This window comes from Ranitomeya imitator, chromosome 2 (genome assembly GCF_032444005.1).
Source record: "Ranitomeya imitator isolate aRanImi1 chromosome 2, aRanImi1.pri, whole genome shotgun sequence".
Lineage (NCBI taxonomy): Eukaryota > Metazoa > Chordata > Amphibia > Anura > Dendrobatidae > Ranitomeya > Ranitomeya imitator.
This window is the reverse complement of record NC_091283.1, coordinates 731,458,225-731,480,104: the sequence shown is the minus strand read 5'-3', so window position 1 is coordinate 731,480,104 and position 21,880 is coordinate 731,458,225. Positions and strand designations below refer to the sequence as shown.

The following is a 21,880-nucleotide window of genomic DNA, read 5'->3' as shown; positions in this document are numbered from 1 at the left end:
GGACCCCAAATGTTGTTGTCCAGTTTGTCCTGAGTATGCTGATACCCCATATGTGGGGGTAAACCACCATTTGGCTTTTTAAATGGAAAATTAGCTCCAATCATTAGCGGACACCATGTCACGTTTGGAGAGCCCCTGTGTGCCTAAACATTGGAGATCCACCAGAAATGACCCCATTTTGGAAACTAGACCCCCAAAGGAACTAATCTAGATGTGTGGTGAGGACTTTGAACCCCCAAGTGCTTCACAGAAGATTATAACGCAGAGCCATGAAAATTAAAAAAAAAAAAATATTTTCTCAAAAATGATCTTTTAGCCTGCAATTTTTTATTTTCCCAAGGGTAACAGGAGAAATTTGACCCCAAAAGTTGTTGTCCAGTTTCTCCTGAGTACGCTGATACCCCATATGTGGGGGTAAACCACTGTTTGGGCACATGCCGGGGCTCGGGAAGTGAAGTAGTGACGTTTTGAAATGCAGACTTTGATGGAATGTTCTGTGGGCGTCACGTTGCGTTTGCAGAGCCCCTGATGTGGCTTAACAGTAGAAACCCCCCACAAGTGACCCCATTTTGGAAACTAGACCCCGAAAGGAACTTATCTAGATGTGTGGTGAGCACTTTGAACCCCCAAGTGCTTCCAGACGTTTATAATGCAGAGCCGTGAAAATAATAAATACATTTTCTTTCCTCAAAAATAATTATTAGCCCAGAATTTTTTAATTTTCCCAAGGGTAACAGGAGAAATTTGACCCCATTATTTGTTGTCCAGTTTCTCCTGAGTACGGTGATACCCCATATGTGGGGGTAAACTACTGTTTGGGCACATGTCGGGGCTCGGAATTGAAGTAGTGACGTTTTGAAATGCAGACTTTGATGGAATGCTCTGCGGGCGTCACGTTGAGTTTGCAGAGCCCCTGATGTGGCTAAACAGTAGAAACCCCCCACAAGTGACCTCATTTTGGAAACTAGACCCCGAAAGGAACTTATCTAGATGTGTGGTGAGCACTTTGAACCCCCAAGTGCTTCATAGAAGTTTATAATGCAGAACCGTGAAAATAATAAATACGTTTTCTTTCCTCAAAAATAATTATTTAGCCCAGAATTTTTATTTTCCCAAGGGTTACAGGAGAAATTGGACCCCAAAGTTGTTGTCCAGTTTCTCCTGAGTACGCTGATACCCCATGTGTGGAGGTAAACCACTGTTTGGGCACACGTCGGGGCTCAGAAGGGAAGTAGTGACTTTTGAAATGCAGACTTTGATGAAATGGTCTGCGGGCGTCACGTTGCGTTTGCAGAGCCCCTGGTGTGGCTAAACAGTAGAAACCCCCCACAAGTGACCCCATTTTAGAAACTAGACCCCCCAAGGAACTTATCTAGATATGTGGTGAGAACTTTGAACCCCCAAGTGCTTCACAGACGTTTACAACGCAGAGCCGTGAAAATAAAAAATCATTTTTCTTTCCTCAAAAATGATGTTTTTCACAAGCGTAACAGGAGAAATTGGACCCCAGTAATTGTTGCGCAGTTTGTCCTGAGTATGCTGGTACCCCATATGTGGGGGTAAACCACTGTTTGGGCACACGTCGGGGCTCGGAAGTGAGGGAGCACCATTTGACTTTTTGAATACAAGATTGGCTGGAATCAATGGTGGCACCATGTTGCGTTTGGAGACCCCTGATGTGCCTAAACAGTGGTAACCCCTCAATTCTACCTCCAACACTAACCCCCCCACACCCCTAACCCTAATCCCAAATGTAGCCATAACCCTAATCACAACCCTAACCACAACCCTAATTCCAACCCTAACCCTAAGGCTATGTGCCCACGTTGCGGATTCGTGTGAGATTTTTCAGCATCATTTTTGAAAAATCCGCGGGTAAAAGGCACTGTGTTTTACCTGCGGATTTTCCGTGGATTTCCAGTGTTTTTTGTGCGGATTTCACCTGCGGATTACTATTGAGGAACAGGTGTAAAACGCTGCGGAATCCGCACAAAGAATTGACATGCTGCGGAAAATACAACGCAGCGTTTCCGCGCGGTATTTTCCGCACCATGGGCACAGCGGATTTGGTTTTCCATGGTACTGTAAACCTGATGGAACACTGCTGCGAATCCGCAGTGGCCAATCCACTGCGGATCCGCAGCCAAATCCGCACCGTGTGCACATAGCCTAATTCTAAAGGTATGTGCACACGCTGCAGAAAACGCTGCGGATCCGCAGCAGTTTCCCATGAGTTTGCAGTTCAATGTAAACCTATGGGAAACAAAAATCGCTGTACACATGCTGCAGAAAAACGGAAACGCAGCGGTTTACATTCCGCAGCATGTCACTTCTTTCTGCGGATTCCGCAGCGGTTTTACAACTGCTCAAATAGAAAATCGCAGTTGTAAAACCGCAGTGAAATGCGCAGAAAAAACGCGGTAAATCCGCCATAAATCCACAGCGGTTTAGCACTGCGGATTTATCAAATCCGCAGCGGAAAATCCGCAGAGGACCAGAATACGTGTGCACATACCAAAACCCTAACCCTAGCCCTAACCCTAACCCTACCCCTAACCCTACCCCTAACCCTACCCCTAACCCTACCCCTAACCCTACCCCTAACCCTACCCCTACCCCTAACCCTACCCCTAACCCTACCCCTAACCCTAACCCTACCCCTAACCCTACCCCTAACCCTAACCCTACCCCTAACCCTATTCTAACATTAGTGGGAAAAAAAAATTCTTTAGTTTTTTATTGTCCCTACCTATGGGGGTGACAAAGGGGGGGGGGGTCATTTATTATTTTTTTTATTTTGATCACTGAGATATAATCTCAGTGATCAAAATGCACTTTGGAACGAATCTGCCGGCAGGCAGATTCGGCGGGCGCATTGCGCATGCGCCCGCCATTTTGGAAGATGGCGGCGCCCAGGGAGAAGACGGACGGACCCCGGCAGGATCGGTAAGTATGATGGGGTGGGGGGGAGCACGGGGGGGTGGGATCGGAGCATAGGGGGGTGGATCGGAGCGCGGGAGGGGTGGAACGGAACACGGGGGGGTGCATTGGATCATCGGGGGGTGGATCGGACTTCAGGGGGGGTGGATCGGACTGCAGGGGGGAGGATCCGAGTGCAGGGGGGTGGTTGGCGCACGGGGGAGGGTGATTGGAGCACGGGGGGAGCGGACAAGAGCACGGGGGGAGCGGCGCACAGGACGGAGGGGAGCCGGAGCAGTGTACCCGACAGATCGGGGGGCTGGGGGGGCGATCGGTGGGGTGGGGGCACATTAGTGTTTCCAGCCATGGCCGATGATATTGCAGCATCGGCCATGGCTGGATTGTAATATTTCATCCGTTATAATAGGTGAAATATTACAAATCGCTCTGATTGGCAGTTTCACTTTCAACAGCCAATCAGAGCGATCGTAGCCACGGGGGGGGGGGGGGGGTGAAGCCACCCCCCCTGGGCTAAACTACCATTCCCCCTGTCCCTGCAGATCGGGTGAAATGGGAGTTAACCCTTTCACCCGATCTGCAGGGACGCGATCTTTCCATGACGCCACATAGGGCTATTGTAAGGTGACATTAAGCCAGATTAATAATGGAGAGGTGTCAATAAGACACCTATGCATTATTAATCCAATAGTATGAAATGGTTAATAAAACACACACACATTATTACAAAGTATTTTAATGAAATAAAGACACAGGTTGCTGGAATATTTTATTATACTGGTAATCCACCTGAAGACCCTCGTTCTGTAAAAAAGGAAAAATAATCAACAGTATCCCATACCTTCCATAGTTCTGTCACGTCCCACGATGTAAATCCATCTGAAGGGGTTAAATCATTTTACACCCAGGAACTCTGCTAATGCAGCTGTGCTCGTGGCTGTAAAATTCTATGAATGAATAGAATGCGAGGGGGAAAATGAGAGGCGTGAAGGGAAAATAAGAGAAGTGAGGTGCTATAACTAACCACAGGTATTTACTATGCACAGGCAACGCCGGGCTCTTCAGCTAGTGTTTAATAAAGTTCACTTTCACAAAAAATGCTTCATAAATGCCATAAAAACACCTAAAAAAACAGTTGCATTTTTTTGCATCTTTTTTCACTTATTGCTTTCTATGGGTAAAAAATGCTACAAAAACGGTGACAGAACTGACATGATGCAGATTTAAAAAGGCTGGCAGGAGATTTGTCAATTCTGATAACTTCTGTAAAAAGCAACTTTCAATTTGCATATAAAAACAGAGCAAAAAAAATTGCAAAAATGTGAGCATAGCTTTAACGGGGTATTCCCATCTCCAAGATCCTATCCCAATATGTAGTATGTGTAATAATAATAATAATAATAGCAAACACCTCCAATGTGGTAGAGTTCTCCTCATAACACAAGTCACTTACTTACCCCATGCTCAGGGCATTGTAGTAGCTTTGGTATCCATGGCTACGACCCCTAACAGCTAACTGTCACTGAGTGGTCCTAGCCATGGATACTTAAGCTAGTGCAATGCCCTGCACAAGGGGTAAGTGACATAGCGAATCAGAAGAACTATACTACATTTCTAAATGTAGGTATTCCTATTATTATTATTATTATTATTATTTTTATTACACCTACTACATATTGGGATAGATCTTGGAGATGGAAAAAAACCTTTAACGTCTGTTAAAAACTACAAACTCCAGCAGTATATTTGTACGCATATTTAAAGGGGTTGTGCCATCTGGGACATTTATGATACATTTATAGGATGCAGTTCATATCTCATTAATAGATTCTTGATGGCAGGAGTTGAATCTATCAGCATTTTGGAAATATTCTATTATCATGTAGCAAATTTCACAAAGCGGATGTGCTCTCTATTATGAGAACAGAAAAAGCCTGAAGTGGACTTGGTGGGGTATAAAATTGTCGCTCATAATATTTTCACATGTGATATACATAGAATGAAGGACTATTTGTCATTTCTATGTACAGCTTCAGTTTTGCAGTAATGTTGATTACTTGTTTTTTTTTTCAGATTCTACAAAAAATTGGAAGAAATACTCTACTGACAAGAGAAATTACAGCCCAGATACCTGCAAATATGGTCAGGCAGAGAGACTTTGTTAGTGTACGACACTGCTACCGAAAAGGTTCATCACTGTATCTTATTGGAACTGCCACGGAGTCTCAGTTAATGCCTCCTCAAAAAGGAATAATAAGGTAGGAGCATTTCTTAATTTTTTTTTTAATTAACCCCTTAACCCCTCTGTGACCTTAGACGTACTATCCCGTCGAGGTGCCCTGGGCTTATCTGACCCTGGACGGGATAGTACGTCATAGCCGATCGGCCGCGCTCACGGGGGGAGCGCGGCCGATCGCGGCCGGGTGTCAGCTGCCTATCGCAGCTGACATCCGGCACTATGTGCCAGGAGCGGTCACGGACCGCCCCCGGCACATTAACCCCTGGCACACCGCGATCAAAGATGATCGCGATGTGCCGGCGGTGCAGGGAAGCACCGCGCAGGGAGGGGGCTCCCTGCGGGCTTCCCTGAGCCCCCCGCAGCAACGCGATGTGATCGCGTTGCTGCGAGGGTCTCCTCACCTCCCTCCCTGCTCGAGCCCCGGATCCAAGATGGCCGCGGATCCGGGTCCTGCAGGGAGGGAGGTGGCTTCACAGAGCCTGCTTAGAGCAGGCACTGTGAAGGCTGCAGCGCTGCATGTCAGATCAGTGATCTGACAGAGTGCTGTGCAAACTGTCAGATCACTGATCTGTGATGTCCCCCCCTGGGACAAAGTAAAAAAGTAAAAAAAAAAATTTCCAAATGTGTAAAAAAAATTAAAAAAAAATATTCCAAAATAATGAAAAAAAAAAAAATATTATTCCCATAAATACATTTCTTCATCTAAATAAAAAAAAAAACCAATAAAAGTACACATATTTAGTATCGCCGCGTCCGTAACGACCCGACCTATAAAACTAGTTAACCCCTTCAGTAAACACCGTAAGAAAAAAAAAAAAAAAACGAGGCAAAAAACAACGCTTTATTATCATACCGCCGAACAAAAAGTCGAATAACACGCGATCAAAAGGACAGATATAAATAACCATGGTACCGCTGAAAGCGTCATATTGTCCCGCAAAAAAAGAGCCGCCATACAGCATCATCAGCAAAAAAATAAAAAAGTTATAGTCCTGAGAATAAAGCGATGCAAAAATAATTATTTTTTCTGTAAAATAGTTTTTATCGTATAAAAGCACCAAACCATAAAAAAATGATATAAATGAGGTATCGCTGTAATCGTACTGACCCGAAGAATAAAACTGATTTATCAATTTTACCAAACGCGGAACGGTATAAACGCCTCCCCCAATAGAAATTCATGAATAGCTGGCTTTTGGTCATTCTTCCTCACAAAAATCGGAATAAAAAGCGATAAAAAAATGTCACGTGCCCAAAAATGTTTTCAATAAAAACGTCAACTCGTCCCGCAAAAAACAAGACCTCACATGACTCTGTGGACCAAAATATGGAAAAATTATAGCTCTCAAAATGTGGTATTGCAAAAAATATTTTTTGCAATAAAAAGGGTCTTTCAGTGTGTGACGGCTGCCAATCATAAAAATCCGCTAAAAAACTCGCTATAAAAGTAAATCAAACCCCCCTTCATCACCCCCTTAGTTAGGGAAAAATAAAAAAAAATGTATTTATTTCCATTTTCCCGTTAGGGCTAGGGTTAGGGCTAGGGCTAGGGTTAGGGCTAGGGTTAGGGCTAGGGTTAGGGCTAGGGTTAGGGCTAGGGCTACGGTTAGGGCTAGGGCTAGGGTTAGGGTTAGGGCTAGGGTTAGGGCTAGGGTTAGGGCTAGGGTTAGGGTTAGGGTTAGGGCTAGGGCTAGGGTTAGGGCTAGGGTTAGGGCTAGGGTTAGGGTTAGGGCTAGGGTTAGGCTAGGGTTAGGGCTAGGGTTAGGGTTAGGGTTGGGGCTACAGTTAGGGTTGGGGCTAAAGTTAGGGTTAGGGTTTAGATTACATTTACAGTTGGGAATAGGGTTGGGATTAGGGTTAGGGGTGTGTCAGGGTTAGAGGTGTGGTTAGGGTTACCGTTGGAATTAGGGTTAGGGGTGTGTTTAGATTAGGGTTTCAGTTATAATTGGGGGGTTTCCACTGTTTCGGCACATCAGGGGCTCTCCAAACACGACATGGCGTCCGATCTCAATTCCAGCCAATTCTGCGTTGAAAAAGTAAAACAGTGCTCCTTCCCTTCCGAGCTCTCCTGTGTGCCCAAACAGGGGTTTACCCCAACATATGGGGTATCAGCGTACTCAGGACAAATTGGACAACAACTTTTGTGGACCAATTTCTCCTGTTACCCTTGGGAAAATACAAAACTGGGGGCTAAAAAATAATTTTTGTGGGAAAACAAAAAGATTTTTTATTTTCACGGCTCTGCGTTATAAACTGTAGTGAAACACTTGGGGGTTCAAAGTTCTCACAACACATCTAGATAAGTTCATTGAGGGGTCTAGTTTCCAATATGGGGTCACTTGTGGGGGGTTTCTACTGTTTAGGTACATCAGGGGCTCTGCAAACGCAATGTGACGCCTGCAGACCAATCCATCTAAGTCTGCATTCCAAATGATGCTCCTTCCCTTCCGAGCCCTCCCATGCGCCCAAACGGTGGTTCCCCCCCACATATCGGGTATCAGCGTACTCAGGACAAATTGGACAACAACATTTAGGGTCCAATTTCTCCTGCTAACCTTGGAAAAATACAAAACTGGGGGCTAAAATATAATTTTTGTGGAAAAAAAAATATTTTTCATTTGCATGGCTCTGCGTTATAAACTGTAGTGAAATACTTGGGGGTTCAAAGCTCTCACAACACATCAAGATGAGTTCCTTAGGGGGTCTACTTTCCAAAATGGTGTCACTTGTGGGGGGTTTCTACTGTTTAGGTACATTAGGGGCTCTGCAAATGCAATGTGACGCCTGCAGACCATTCCATCTAAGTCTGCATTCCAAATGGCGCTCCTTCCCTTCCGAACCCTCCCATGCGCCCAAACGGTGGTTCCCCCCCACATATGGGGTATCAGCGTACTCAGGACAAATTGGACAACAACTTTTGGGGTCCAATTTCTCCTGTTACCCTAGGGAAAATACAAAACTGGGGGCTAAAAAATAATTTTTGTGGGGAAAAAATTTTGTTTTATTTTTATGGCTCTGCATTATAAACTTCTGTGAAGCCCTTGGTGGGTCAAAGTGCTCACCACACATCCAGATAAGTTCCTTAGGGGGTCTACTTTCCAAAATGGTGTCACTTGTGGGGGGTTTCAATGTTTAGGCACATCAGTGGCTCTCCAAACGCAACATGGCGTCCCATCTCAATTCCTGTCAATTTTGCATTGAAAAGTCAAACGGCGCTCCTTCCCTTCCGAGCTCTCCCATGCGCCCAAACAGTGGTTTACTGCCACATATGGGGTATCAGCGTACTCGGGACAAATTGGACAACAACTTTTGAGGTCCAATTTCTTCTCTTACCCTTGGAAAAATAAAAAATTGGGGGCAAAAATATAATTTTTGTGAAAAAATATGATTTTTTATTTTTACGGTTCTGCATTATAAACTTCTGTGAAGCACTTGGTGGGTCAAAGTGCTCACCACACCTCTAGATAAGTTCCTTAGGGGGTCTACTTTCCAAAATGGTGTCACTTGTGGGGGGTTTCAATGTTTAGGCACATCAGTGGCTCTCCAAACGCAACATGGCGTCCCATCTCAATTTCTGTCAATTTTGCATTGAAAAGTCAAACTGCGCTCCTTCCCTTCCGAGCTCTCCCATGCGCCCAAACAGTGGTTTACTGCCACATATGGGGTATCAGCGTACTCAGGACAAATTGGACAACAACTTTTGAGGTCCAATTTCTTCTCTTACCCTTGGAAAAATAAAAAATTGGGGGCAAAAATATAATTTTTGTGAAAAAATATGATTTTTTATTTTTACGGTTCTGCATTATAAACTTCTGTGAAGCACTTGGTGGGTCAAAGTGCTCACCACACATCCAGATAAGTTCCTTAGGGGGTCTACTTTCCAAAATGGTGTCACTTGTGGGGGGTTTCAATGTTTAGGCACATCAGTGGCTCTCCAAACGCAACATGGCGTCCCATCTCAATTCCTGTCAATTTTGCATTGAAAAGTCAAATAGCGCTCCTTCCCTTCCGAGCTCTCCCATGCGCCCAAACAGTGGTTTACTGCCACATATGGGGTATCAGCGTACTCAGGACAAATTGGACAACAACTTTTTGGGTCCAATTTCTCCTGTTACCCTTGGTAAAATAAAACAAATTGGAGCTGAAGTAAATTTTTTGTGTAAAAAAGTTAAATGTTCATTTTTATTTAAACATTCCAAAAATTCCTATTAAACACCTGAAGGGTTAATAAACTTCTTGAATGTGGTTTTGAGCACCTTGAGGGGTGCAGTTTTTAGAATGGTGTCACACTTGGGCATTTTCTATCATAGAGACCCCTCAAAATGACTTCAAATGAGACGTGGTCCCTAAAAAAAAATGGTGTTGTAAAAATGAGAAATTGCTGGTCAACTTTTAACCCTTATAACTCCCTAACAAAAAAAAAAATTGGTTCCAAAATTATGCTGATGTAAAGGAGACATGTGGGAAATGTTACTTATTAAGTATTTTGTGTGACATATCTCTGTGATTTAATTGCATAAAAATTCAAAGTTTGAAAATTGCGAAATTTTCAAAATTTTCGCCAAATTTCCGTTTTTTTCACAAATAAACGCAGGTACTATCAAAGAAATTTTACCACTATCATGAAGTACAATATGTCACGAGAAAACAATGTCAGAATCACCAGGATCCGTTGAAGCGTTTCGGAGTTATAACCTCATAAAGGGACAGTGGTCAGAATTGTAAAAATTGGCCTGGTCATTAACGTGCAAACCACCCTTGGGGGTAAAGGGGTTAATGACCGCCAATGCGTCTTTTAACTGACCTGAGATATAAGAGAATAGCCTCCCCATACAGGTGACAATCCAGCAGCTGTCGGCTGTACACTATAGCTGACAACTAGCTGCATCAGCCACGATCAGTGTTGTCACCGTCCATATCTGTTTAACCCCTTAGATGCTGCTGTAAATAATGACTATATCATATAAATAGTTAACAGAGTGTGGGGTCTTCCTCTTTTTCCCCATCGGCACCCTGAGATCATGATTGTGTGGTCCTGATGTTTGCCATGGCAATTCACGAGCAAATAGCGGCCTTAGAGTCTGACAGCTGTAGCGGCCTGTTCAGAAGTTAGCGACATTTGGTAAAAATCATCTTTTTCATTCCTATCATGCCACTTTGTATTAATTCTTGAAAAGCACCTGAAGGGTTAATAAACTACCTGTATGCAGTTTTCAATATGTCTAGGGGTGCTGTTTTTAAAATTGTATCAGTTTGGGGGGGTTTCCAATATACAGGTCCTTCTCAAAAAATTAGCATATAGTGTTAAATTTCATTATTTACCATAATGTAATGATTACAATTAAACTTTCATATATTATAGATTCATTATCCACCAACTGAAATTTGTCAGGTCTTTTATTGTTTTAATACTGATGATTTTGGCATACAACTCCTGATAACCCAAAAAACCTGTCTCAATAAATTAGCATATTTCACCCATCCAATCAAATAAAAGTGTTTTTTAATAACAAACAAAAAAACCAACAAATAATAATGTTCAGTTATGCACTCAATACTTGGTCGGGAATCCTTTGGCAGAAATGACTGCTTCAATGCGGCGTGGCATGGTGGCAATCAGCCTGTGACACTGCTGAGATGTTATGGAGGCCCAGGATGCTTCAATAGCGGCCTTAAGCTCATCCAGAGTGTTGGGTCTTGCGTCTCTCAACTTTCTCTTCACAATATCCCACAGATTCTCTATGGGGTTCAGGTCAGGAGAGTTGGCAGGCCAATTGAGCACAGTAATACCATGGTCAGTAAACCATTTACCAGTGGTTTTGGCACTGTGAGCAGGTGCCAGGTCGTGCTGAAAAATGAAATCTTCATCTCCATAAAGCATTTCAGCCGATGGAAGCATGAAGTGCTCCAAAATCTCCTGATAGCTAGCTACATTGACCCTGCCCTTGATGAAACACAGTGGACCAACACCAGCAGCTGACATGGCACCCCACACCATCACTGACTGTGGGTACTTGACACTGGACTTCAGGCATTTTGGCATTTCCTTCTCCCCAGTCTTCCTCCAGACTCTGGCACCTTGATTTCCGAATGACATGCAAAATTTGCTTTCATCAGAAAAAAGTACTTGGGACCACTTAGCAACAGTCCAGTGCTGCTTCTCTGTAGCTCAAAAGTGGTTTTACCTGGGGAATGCGGCACCTGTAGCCCATTTCCTGCACACGCCTGTGCACGGTGGCTCTGGATGTTTCCACACCAGACTCAGTCCACTGCTTCCTCAGGTTCCCCAAGGTCTGGAATCGGTCCTTCTCCACAATCTTCCTCAGGGTCCGGTCTCCTCTTCTCGTTGTACAGCGTTTTCTGCCACATTGTTTCCTTCCAACAGACTTACCATTGAGGTGCCTTGATACAGCACTCTGGGAACAGCCTATTTGTTGAGAAATTTCTTTCTGGGTCTTACCCTCTTGCTTGAGGGTGTCAATGATGGCCTTCTTGACATCTGTCAGGTCGCTAGTCTTACCCATGATGGGGGTTTTGAGTAATGAACCAGGCAGGGAGTTTATAAAAGCCTCAGGTATCTTTTGCATGTGTTTAGAGTTAATTAGTTGATTCAGAAGATTAGGGTAATAGGTCGTTTAAAGAACCTTTTCTTGATATGCTAATTTATTGAGACAGGTTTTTTGGGTTATCAGGAGTTGTATGCCAAAATCATCAGTATTAAAACAATAAAAGACCTGACAAATTTCAGTTGGTGGATAATGAATCTATAATGAAAGTTTAATTGTAATCATTACATTATGGTAAATAATGAAATTTAACACTATATGCTAATTTTTTGAGAAGGACCTGTATAGGAAAAGTCAATGCAAACTTGGATAGATTCCTAAAAAAATAATTTTGTAAATTTCCTTTAAAAAATGAAAAATTACTGCTACACTTTAAACCTCCTAAAATGCTAACAAAATAAAATAACGTTTTACAAATGGTGCTGATGTAAAGCCGACATGTAGGAAATATTATTTATTAATGTTTTTCTGTGGTATGACTATCTGGATTAAAGGGATAATCATTCAAAGTTTGAAAATTGCTATTTTTTTTACATTTTTGTCAAATTTCTGATATTTTTTATAAATAAACACAAAACATATCAACCTAAATTTAACATTATCATAAAGTATAATGTGTCACAAAAAAACGTTCTCAAAATCACTGGAATTTGTCAAAGCGTTCCAGAGTTATTACTACATAAAGCGACACTGGTCAGATTTTTAAAATTTGGCTCTGTCGCTAAGGGGTTTAAGGCCCTAATTCACCAAACTGTTTATGCCAGTTTTTGCCAGTTTATGCCAACATTTTTGAGCAATGTGAAGTTGCAAAAAGAAAATTGTGACTTTTAGCTTTTTGACACAACTTTAAAGACCTTTTTGCCAAAGATGTCAAAGCTGGGGAGGAGCCAGGCCGTTACAACAGCCACCTGACAAATTTAACAAAAGTGGCGGTATACACTGATATGATGAAGGCGTTTGCAACTTAATGAATTTGGAGCATATTATTTCTGCATGCCCTTCATTAAGCGTGTACAGTACCTGAGAGGGGCTATGAAGGATGGCGGTGCCTTCTCTGGATGGGGATGCACACAAATCACTGAACTTGGGCTACCTACCACCTTAGCCTCTCAGTAACTCTGTCATTTAAAGGGAACCTGTCACCTGAATTTGGCGGGACCGGTTTTTGGTCAAATGGACGGAGTTTTCAGTTGTTTGATTCACCCTTTCCTTACCCGCTGGCTGCATGCTGGCCGCAATAATTGATTGAAGTTCATTCTATGTCCTCCATAGTACACGCCTGCGCAAAGCAATCTTGTCTTGCGCAGGCATGTACTACGGAGGGCAGAGAATGAACTTCAATCCAATATTGCGTCCAGCATGCAGCCAGCGGGAAAGGAAAGGGTGAATCAAACACCCAAAAACTCCGCCCATATGACCCAAAACCGGTCCCGCCAAATTCAGGTGACAGGTTCCCTTTAAACAAAAGTTTATGATTAATTGACTGCAGTAGAGAACTAACACTTCTGTTTTTGCAGGGCAGAAGCTGGTCTCACCTGTATTGTTCTCCAGCCCATAGATGGCGACAATGGAAAAACTCATTTCACATGGCTTCTAAGCCTAGATCTTAAGGTTAGCCTCTATTGATATTTTTATGTCTTTAAATAGTTCCAAAACTGTAATTATCTGAAGGATTTTGTCATGTTATTTGCAATATAAGAACATAAAAATATGGTGCTGTCAAACAGCTTCACATGTGCCATGTGATAATATAAATACCATATTTTTCAGTCATGCCCTGCTATAGGATGCTCCAAAATCTCAAATTAAGACAAGAAAAATATTAAAACTTATTTCTTTACTATTTAAAACTTCCCCAATGGTATAAAGAATTGGAGGGATTACACAGTTCAGCAGTACAGGCATTTTACACACACAGCTCAGCAGCACAGGCATTATACACACAGCTCTACAGCACAGACATTATACACACAGCTCTACAGCACAGGCATTATACACACAGCTCTACAGCACAGGCATTATACACACAGCTCTACAGCACAGGCATTATACACACAGCTCTACAGCACAGGCATTATACACACAGCTCTACAGCACAGGCATTATACACACAAAGCTCAGCAGCACAGGCATTATACACACAGCTCTACAGCACAGGCATTATACACACAGCTCTACAGCACAGGCATTATACACACAGCTCTACAGCACAGGCATTATACACACACAGCTCAGCAGCACAGGCATTATACACACACAGCACAGCAGCACAGACATTATACACACAGCTCTACAGCACAGGCATTATACACACAGCTCTACAGCACAGGCATTATACACTCAGCTATACAGCACAGGCATTATACACTCAGCTATACAGCACAGGCATTATACACACAGCTCTACAGCACAGACAATATACACATTGCTCTACAGCACAAACATTATACACACAGCTCTACAGCACAGACATTATACACACAGCTCTACAGCACAGACATTATACACACAGCTCTACAGCACAGACATTATACACACAGCTCTACAGCACAGACATTATACACACAGCTCTACAGCACAGACATTATACACACAGCTCTACAGCACAGACATTATACACACAGCTCTACAGCACAGACATTATATACACACTCAGCCCTATAGTAAAGGCATTATATACACACTCAGCTCAGCCACACAGGCATGATACACACATAGCTCAGCAGCACATGCATTATACACACACAGCTCAGCAGCACAGACATTATACACACAGCTCTACAGCACAGGCATTATACACACACAGCTCAGCAGCACAGGCATTAAACACACACAGCTCAGCAGCACAGACATTATACACACAGCTCTACAGCACAGGCATTATACACACAGCTCTACAGCACAGGCATTATGCACTCAGCTCTACAGCCAAATTTACAAATATCCCATTCACCTTCCTACTCACCTCCGCTGGTGATCTCCAGGTGTGGATGGGAGAAAAGATTTACATCCCCAGATTTCTGAGATGACTATTGGCCTTTGTTAACCAAGTGCTTCTTCAACAGATAGTCTGATGAAGAAGTGCTAATGATGGGACACACACAAGTTCTCCCACTTAAAAAGATGAGAGAGGCCTGTAATTCATATCATAGGAAGACAACAACTATGAGAGTCAAAATAAGAAAACAAATCCAGAAAATCACCTTGTGTGATTTGGCAAGATTTATTTTGCAAATTATGGTGGCAATGACAGTGGTCAAACGTTTTCGGTAAGTCTTCACAAGGTTGGCACACACTATTGGTGGTATGTTGGCCTGTCGCAGGGCAACACGGACTTTCAACTCCCTCAAATGGTTTTCTATGGGGTTGAGATCTGGGGACTGGCTAGGCCACTCCAGGACCTTCATATGCTTCTTGCTAAGCCACTCCTTCGTTGCCCTGGCGGTGTGCTTGGGATCATATCATGCTGAAAGACCCATCCATGTTTCATATTCAATGCCCTTGCTGATGGAAGGAGGTTTGCACTCAAAATCTTATGATACATGGCCCCATTCAGTCTTTAATGTACACAAATCATTTGTCCTGGTCCCTTTGCAGAGAAACAGCCCCAAAGCATGATGTTGCCACCCCCATGCTTCACAGTAGGTATGGTGTTTTTTGGATGCAACTCAGAATTATGTCTCCTCCAAACATGCAGAGTTTTGTTTCTACCAAACAGTTCTACTTTGGTTTCATCAGACCATATGACATTCTCTCAATACTCTTCTGGACAATTCAAATGCTCTCTAGAAAAACTCAGAATGCCCAGACATGTCCTGGCTTAAGCAGAGGGACACGTCTGGCACTGCAGGATCTGAGTCCCTGGCAGCGTAATGTGTTACTGATGGTAGCCTATGTTACAGTGGTCCCAGCTCTATGTAGGTCATTCACTAGGTCCCCTGTGTGGTTCTGGGATTTTTGCTCACTGTTCTTGTGATCATTTTGACCCCACATAGTGAGATCTTGCATGGAGTCCCAGATCGAGGGAGATTATCAGTGGTCTTGTATGTCTTCCATTTTCTTACTATTGCTCCCACAGTTGATTTCATCACATCAAGCTGTTTGCTTATTGCAGATTCAGTCTTCCTAGCCTGGTGCAGGGCTACAATTTTGTTTCTGGTGTCCTTTGACAGCTCTTTGGTCTTCACCATAGTGGAGTTTGGAGTGTGACTGTTTGAGGTTGTGGACAGGTGTCTTTTATACTAATAACAAGTTCAAACAGGTGCAATTACTACAGGTAATGAGTGGAGGACAGAGGAGCTTCTTAAAGAAGAAGTTACAGGTCTGTGAGAGCCAGAAATATTTCATGTTTTTAGGTGACTACATACTTATTTTCCACCATAATTTGCAAAATAAATCTTGCCAAATCATACAAGGTGATTTTCTGGATTTGTTTTCTCATTTTGACTCTCATAGTTGTTGTCTACTTGTGATGGCAATTACAGGCCTCTCTCATCTTTTTAAGAGGGAGAACTTGCACAATTGGTCGCTGACTAAATACTTTTTTCTCTACTTTATATGCATTTCCAAGATTTTTGCTTGCATTAATCATGCAGCCTGAAAAATATGGTATATTTTGTATGTTTTTTTCTAACATGTCATATGCAAATGTTGGGTCATTGAATTATAGGATACAGCCCATCAACTAGAGATGAGCAAATTTATTTGAATAGAATTTAATTCTACACAAATATACAAAAAAATCCACATTTTTTGAATACACAGATTTTTGTAAATTCAATTTGCGCTGATCTTATTGAACCATAGATGGCTGGTAAGGTATCTTTCCTTCAAAATATTTGAGGACACTTGCACATTGATGTATTATGAGAAAATTTTGTACAGAGGCATAATAAGGTCATCATAAGGTCAGGGTGCTTAGGTCACATAATTTTGATCAAAAAAAGTAAAAGCCATCCCACCACGTCATGGTGACCCTATTCGGGATGGTCTTAACGTCTAGTATTTGTTCTGTGGCATATTTTCCTAAAAGCAGTGGTTTGGATGTAGAATTTCTAAGTATAGCCTTTGCCTGTGCAATAAGAACAAGCTATTGTAGGCGTGAATACTTGTTTGTCCATGAGCCTGGAGCAAAACTTTACAAAGCAACTGATCATGTTTGTCTTGACTGTCTACTACAAGCATACAAATTTCTCTCACTAATAGGCAAGGAACTGATTTGTCTCCACATACATACGACCATAACAATGATGTTCTACATCTGAACTGTCAGGCTACATGCACATGAGATGTAGACAAATCCACAGCATAGTGCAGTACCAGCATAGATGAAATTCTAAGAAATTGATTCACAATGTTGATTTCTCACTTTCAGCAGCAAAAGCTTTAGGCTAAGTTCACACTGGGCATTTTTGCTGTTTTTTTAGGCTTGTGTTATGCCAATTTTCAGCTGCTTTTTACAGTACCAAAAAAGCCTATGAGATTTCAGACATCTGATGCACACAAGTTGTTTTTTTTTTGTCATGAGTATTTTGTGCTTTGCATGGTTTTTTGGACATAGAGCATGTCACTTCTTTTAGCGTTTTTTCAGTGTTTTTTACCCATTGACTTGAATGTAAGGTGAAAAAACAAATTAAAAAAACACAGTTATCAGGTTTTGCAGTGTTTGTGCCAAAACCTCATTCTTTAGAATAGGACTTTTTTTTGCAATACTAAACTTTATTAGCATGTACAAGAGACAAATATAGTGTTAGGTGTTGAGTTCCCGCAGCTGCACAGGGGGAATCTCGAACCATGTCCACTGCGGTCTCCCATTCTCTTCCAGCCGCAGTGTAGCCTGCTCAGCAGAGACATCGGTCCCAGCGTCTGACTCAGGCAGATACTGTGCGCTTAGTTACTGATTCAATTCCAGGTCCAGCCATTGTAACCAGCATTGATCAGCGGCGAGCAGACGCTCCTGGGACTAAGTCCTTCTTTTTCTCGACTGAGCATGCCCAAGGGACGACCTCTCATTGGAGTTCGGGGGTCACATGCTCAGGTCCTGTAGCAGCTCCTATTGGATCACTAGGAAGGTCCTGGAGAGCTTCCGCTATAAAAGGTTCGCATGGCCACACTGTTAGGACTGGCGGAACGCACCAAGTATAAGATGTAATGGTATTAGGTGCGTTCGCCGTCCGAGGTCCACCGTGCAGGTGAAAACCCTGCTGCTAGTAGAGACGGACGATATGGCGGTATAATATGAATACACACATGGGTTAACTTCACCCAGTGTGGAGGAAGCGAACCCTGTTGCGTCACAGGGCCACAGTACCGCACCAAGAGAATATATTTTAGAGGCACGAGAGTGCGTGCGGTGCCGCACTGGCGGGCGCCACTAACCACCCAGGCTTGGGTCAGGAAAGCACAGAGAAAGCGCACGGCGCCGCACTGGCAGTCACAGCAACTAGACGCTGTAATGTGTGTATCGTGCTGATGGCTAGTCGGGCGCTAGATAGCTACCTCCATCCACAAACAGACAACAACACTAGGAATGGGATATTTAGGAGCTTTCATCCTTCGACATACATCCATCTACACACACACATAATATAAAGACAATACTAGCGCATGGCCGCTGCAGCATGTTTAGGACCTTTCAAAGAAGGACCAATGGAGTGCTGCAGCACCTGAGCATGTGACCCTGGATCTCCACTGAGAGATCTCGCCCTGGGCATGCTCAGAGTGCAAAGCAGGATTTAGTCCTAGCAGCTACAAGGACCTTAGCTGCAGTATCTGATCATGTGACCCTCGATCTCCACTGAGAGATCTTACTCTGGGCATGCTCAGAATGTGAAAAGCAGGACTTAGCCCCAGAAGCGTCCACTCGCCGCTGCCCAGCACTGACTTCAATGGGAGAAGCAGGAAACGCAGCAGTAACTCTTAGCACAGAGTCAAACTGAGCGAGACGCTGGGATCGACGTCTCCGCTGAGCAAGCTCCACTGCGGCAGGAGAAGAATGGGAGACCGCAGCGGAGATGGCCCAAGATTCCCCCTGTGCAGAGGCAGGAACTCGACCCCTAACACACACGACCATGCGCTAGTATAAACTTGATAACATGTGTGTGTGTAGATGAATGACTGTCGATGGATGAAAGTTCCTTAATCATTCTCATTCCTTGTGTTGTTGACTGCTCGCGAATGGTGGAAGCTATCTAGCGCCCGACAGTGCTACCTGCACGCGTTGCACATGTTACAGTGCCTTTTCCAGTGCCCATCTGTACGGCACCCTGTGCAATCAGTGCGCTTTCCTGACAGCCTGTTTGTAGGGTGAGAACTCCCACTTGGACTCTGCATCTGACTCGGGGCGTCCTTAGGTGCGGGCTCAAAAGCCACCGAAGGTCAGAGCGAGTCCAATCACCAGTTTAGTGGGGGTGATTCATAGGGATCCCACTAGTGTCTTGCAGCTGCACCCTGTGACTGCTAACAGGGCGCAGCGTACTTTGGCAACTCTGTGAAGCAACAGAGTTCGCTTCCATTCACACTGGGTGAAGTCTAACCCACGTGTGAGCAAGTGTCCATCCACCATTACTCAGCAGCAGGTACTATCTCTGCATGGTGGACCCTGAGCTGAGAGCGCACCTCATATCTACCTCTTTATTATTTAGTGCTTTCCGCTAGCCCTAACAGATAGCATGCAATAAACACTCGAAAAAAGCATAAGAAACGCAAGGAAAACATACTTTTTTCTGCAGGTTCTTTAGTGCCAAGAGATCAGGTTTTGCTGCAGAATAAAACGCTGAAAATACGCCTAGTGTGATGCTATGAACAAAACCCCTTATACTTACCTTCTGCATCGGCGCTGGGTCTCCAGAAGCTCACATTATATTTTGGCAGTACTCACAAGGCATAATAATCCGTGGCCGCTGTTGGGCTGCAGCGCTCAGTTTCCTCAGGTGAAGCTCAAATATCTGACAGAAATGTGAGGGAAGTAGGCCATAACCAGCTGCTGATTGGTTGCAATGTGCATGTAGCATAACCATGTCATGCCAGCTCTGAGAGACCGGAAGCCGACATTGTTTGCATGGTGCCAATGCGCAAAATATGTATAAGAGTTTTTTTTTAAATTAAAGAAGGGTTTGTCCAAGTAGAGGATAACCCCTTTAAAGGGAACCTGTCACCTCGAAAATCGCGGGTGAGGTAATCCCACCGGCATCAGGGGCTAATCTGCAGCATTCTGTAATGCTGTAGATAAGCCCCCGATGTTACCTGAAAAAGGAGAAAAAGACGTTAGATTATACTCACCCAGGGGCGGTCCCGCTGCTGGTCAGGTCGGATGGGCATCTCCGGTCCGCTGCGGCGCCTCCTATCTTCTTTCCATGACGTCCTCTTCTGATCTTCAGCCACGGCTCCGGCGCAGGCGTACTTTGCTCTGCCCTCTTGAGGGCAGAGGATAGTACTGCAGTGCGCAGGCGCCGGAAAGGTCAGAGGCCCGGCGCCTGCGCACTGCAGTACTTTGTCTGCCCTCAACAGGGCAGAGCAAAATACGCCTGCGCCGGAGCCGTGGCTGAAGATCAGAAGAGGACGTCATGGAAAGAAGATAGGAGGCGCCGGAGCGGACCGGAGACGCCCATCCGACCTGACCAGCAGCGGGACCGCCCCTGGGTGAGTATAATCTAACGTCTTTTTCTCCTTTTTCAGGTAACATCGGGGGCTTATCTACAGCATTACAGAATGCTGCAGATAAGCCCCTGATGCCGGTGGGATTACCTCACCCACGATTTTCGGGGTGACAGGTTCCCTTTAACAGATAATAAACAACCTCTAACTATTCTTCTCTACACTTTCTTTCCATAGGGGTGGATACCGCAGTCTGCGACTGACCGAGCCCTGTCACAGTCACAAGCCGATTTTATTAAACATCTGAGGAGACATCTGTCATCAAGTGAAAACGAATTTTCACCTGTTACAGCGGCTCTATCCTAAGAAATATACAAAATATGCTTTTATTGATACTATTAGTATGATTTATTTGTGAATATACCCATCTTAACTGTTTTAGACTTGCTTGCAGGTCTTAAAGGGGTTGTCCTGCCTTAGCGTACAAGTCTACAGTAACTGTGACTGCAGTCTTGTGAATCCTCACATCGCATGTGCTGTGCTCTGTGAGGATCCTACAGTCCTGGTGCCAGGAGCAGAAGGCACGTGACCGCAAATATGGGATTTGCATACATGCAGGCACATGCCGACTAAACGTGCGCTGCCTCGCTTAATGCAGTGAGGCCAGAAGCGTCTAGTGGGAATGTGACCAGAAGTAGGTAAATTGCATACTTGTGGTCACTGGTCACATGACCGCATACTCCCAGTACCGCCACCGGAGAATAGTCACAGTGACTGCAGACTTGTTTCCTAAGGCTGGACAACCTTGATAAAGAGTTTTGTTTTTTTAAAATGTTTTTTCAAATGGTAGTAATTTATGAAACCAAACATTTTTTAATTTGCCTTAAAAAATACAGCTAGATTTGACCATGTTCTGCAACCTTTACTTCAACACCCAATGTTTTTTAGTGACATGGGAGGAAAATTATCTGGTTTCAAGATGTTAGTGGACCGAGACCGTCCACTTCACAAGTTGCACCCCTTCAAACCATCCCTTCAGCAGGTTCAGTTTCTTCAATATCTCGGCTACATGTACCCTCCAAGCTCTGTCACACCAGCAGTGATGAATCCAGTCTCTCTCACAATTTGCTGGTGCCAACCTCCCACCAACCTGCATCACATAATCATAGGATCATAGTGTCCGGTAGACATAAAAAAGTGCATATTGAGCTGCCTGCGGAGGAAAGAAATGCTTTGGAGGGGGCAGAGTTACACAGAGTTCATGAGTAAGGAGGGCTACCTGGCAGCAGGTTTTCTAGTCCTCTAGAGATAATCTCCTGCTTATAAAGTAGCGGTCCAGTAAGTGACATACCCCTGGAATCAGGATCTCGGTCCCTAAATAATGTTGCTCCCAGATTAGGCTGGAAAAACTGGTGACAGATTCCCTTTGACATAAAAGGTCTCTTTATTGGTCCTGCCTGCCATTACATACCTACAACTATAGGGATCCGCACACTTATAGCATGTTCTAAATAATTTTTTGTCCAGCCACTAAGATTTTTTC

The 21,880-nt window shown here is 43.8% G+C and overlaps 1 protein-coding gene across 1 annotated transcript in view; it reads left to right on the top strand.

The window, feature by feature from the left end:
* The window catches only part of LOC138666803 (steroidogenic acute regulatory protein, mitochondrial-like), a 38,547-nt gene extending 17,844 nt beyond the window's left edge, over positions 1-20,703 (top strand). The window contains exons 5-7 of the mRNA XM_069754977.1: positions 5,011-5,195; positions 13,260-13,353; positions 20,575-20,703. Of these exons, the coding sequence (XP_069611078.1) occupies positions 5,011-5,195; positions 13,260-13,353; positions 20,575-20,703 (408 nt within the window). The remainder of the gene's footprint in view (positions 1-5,010; positions 5,196-13,259; positions 13,354-20,574) is intronic.
* The last annotated feature ends 1,177 nt before the right edge of the window (positions 20,704-21,880 follow it).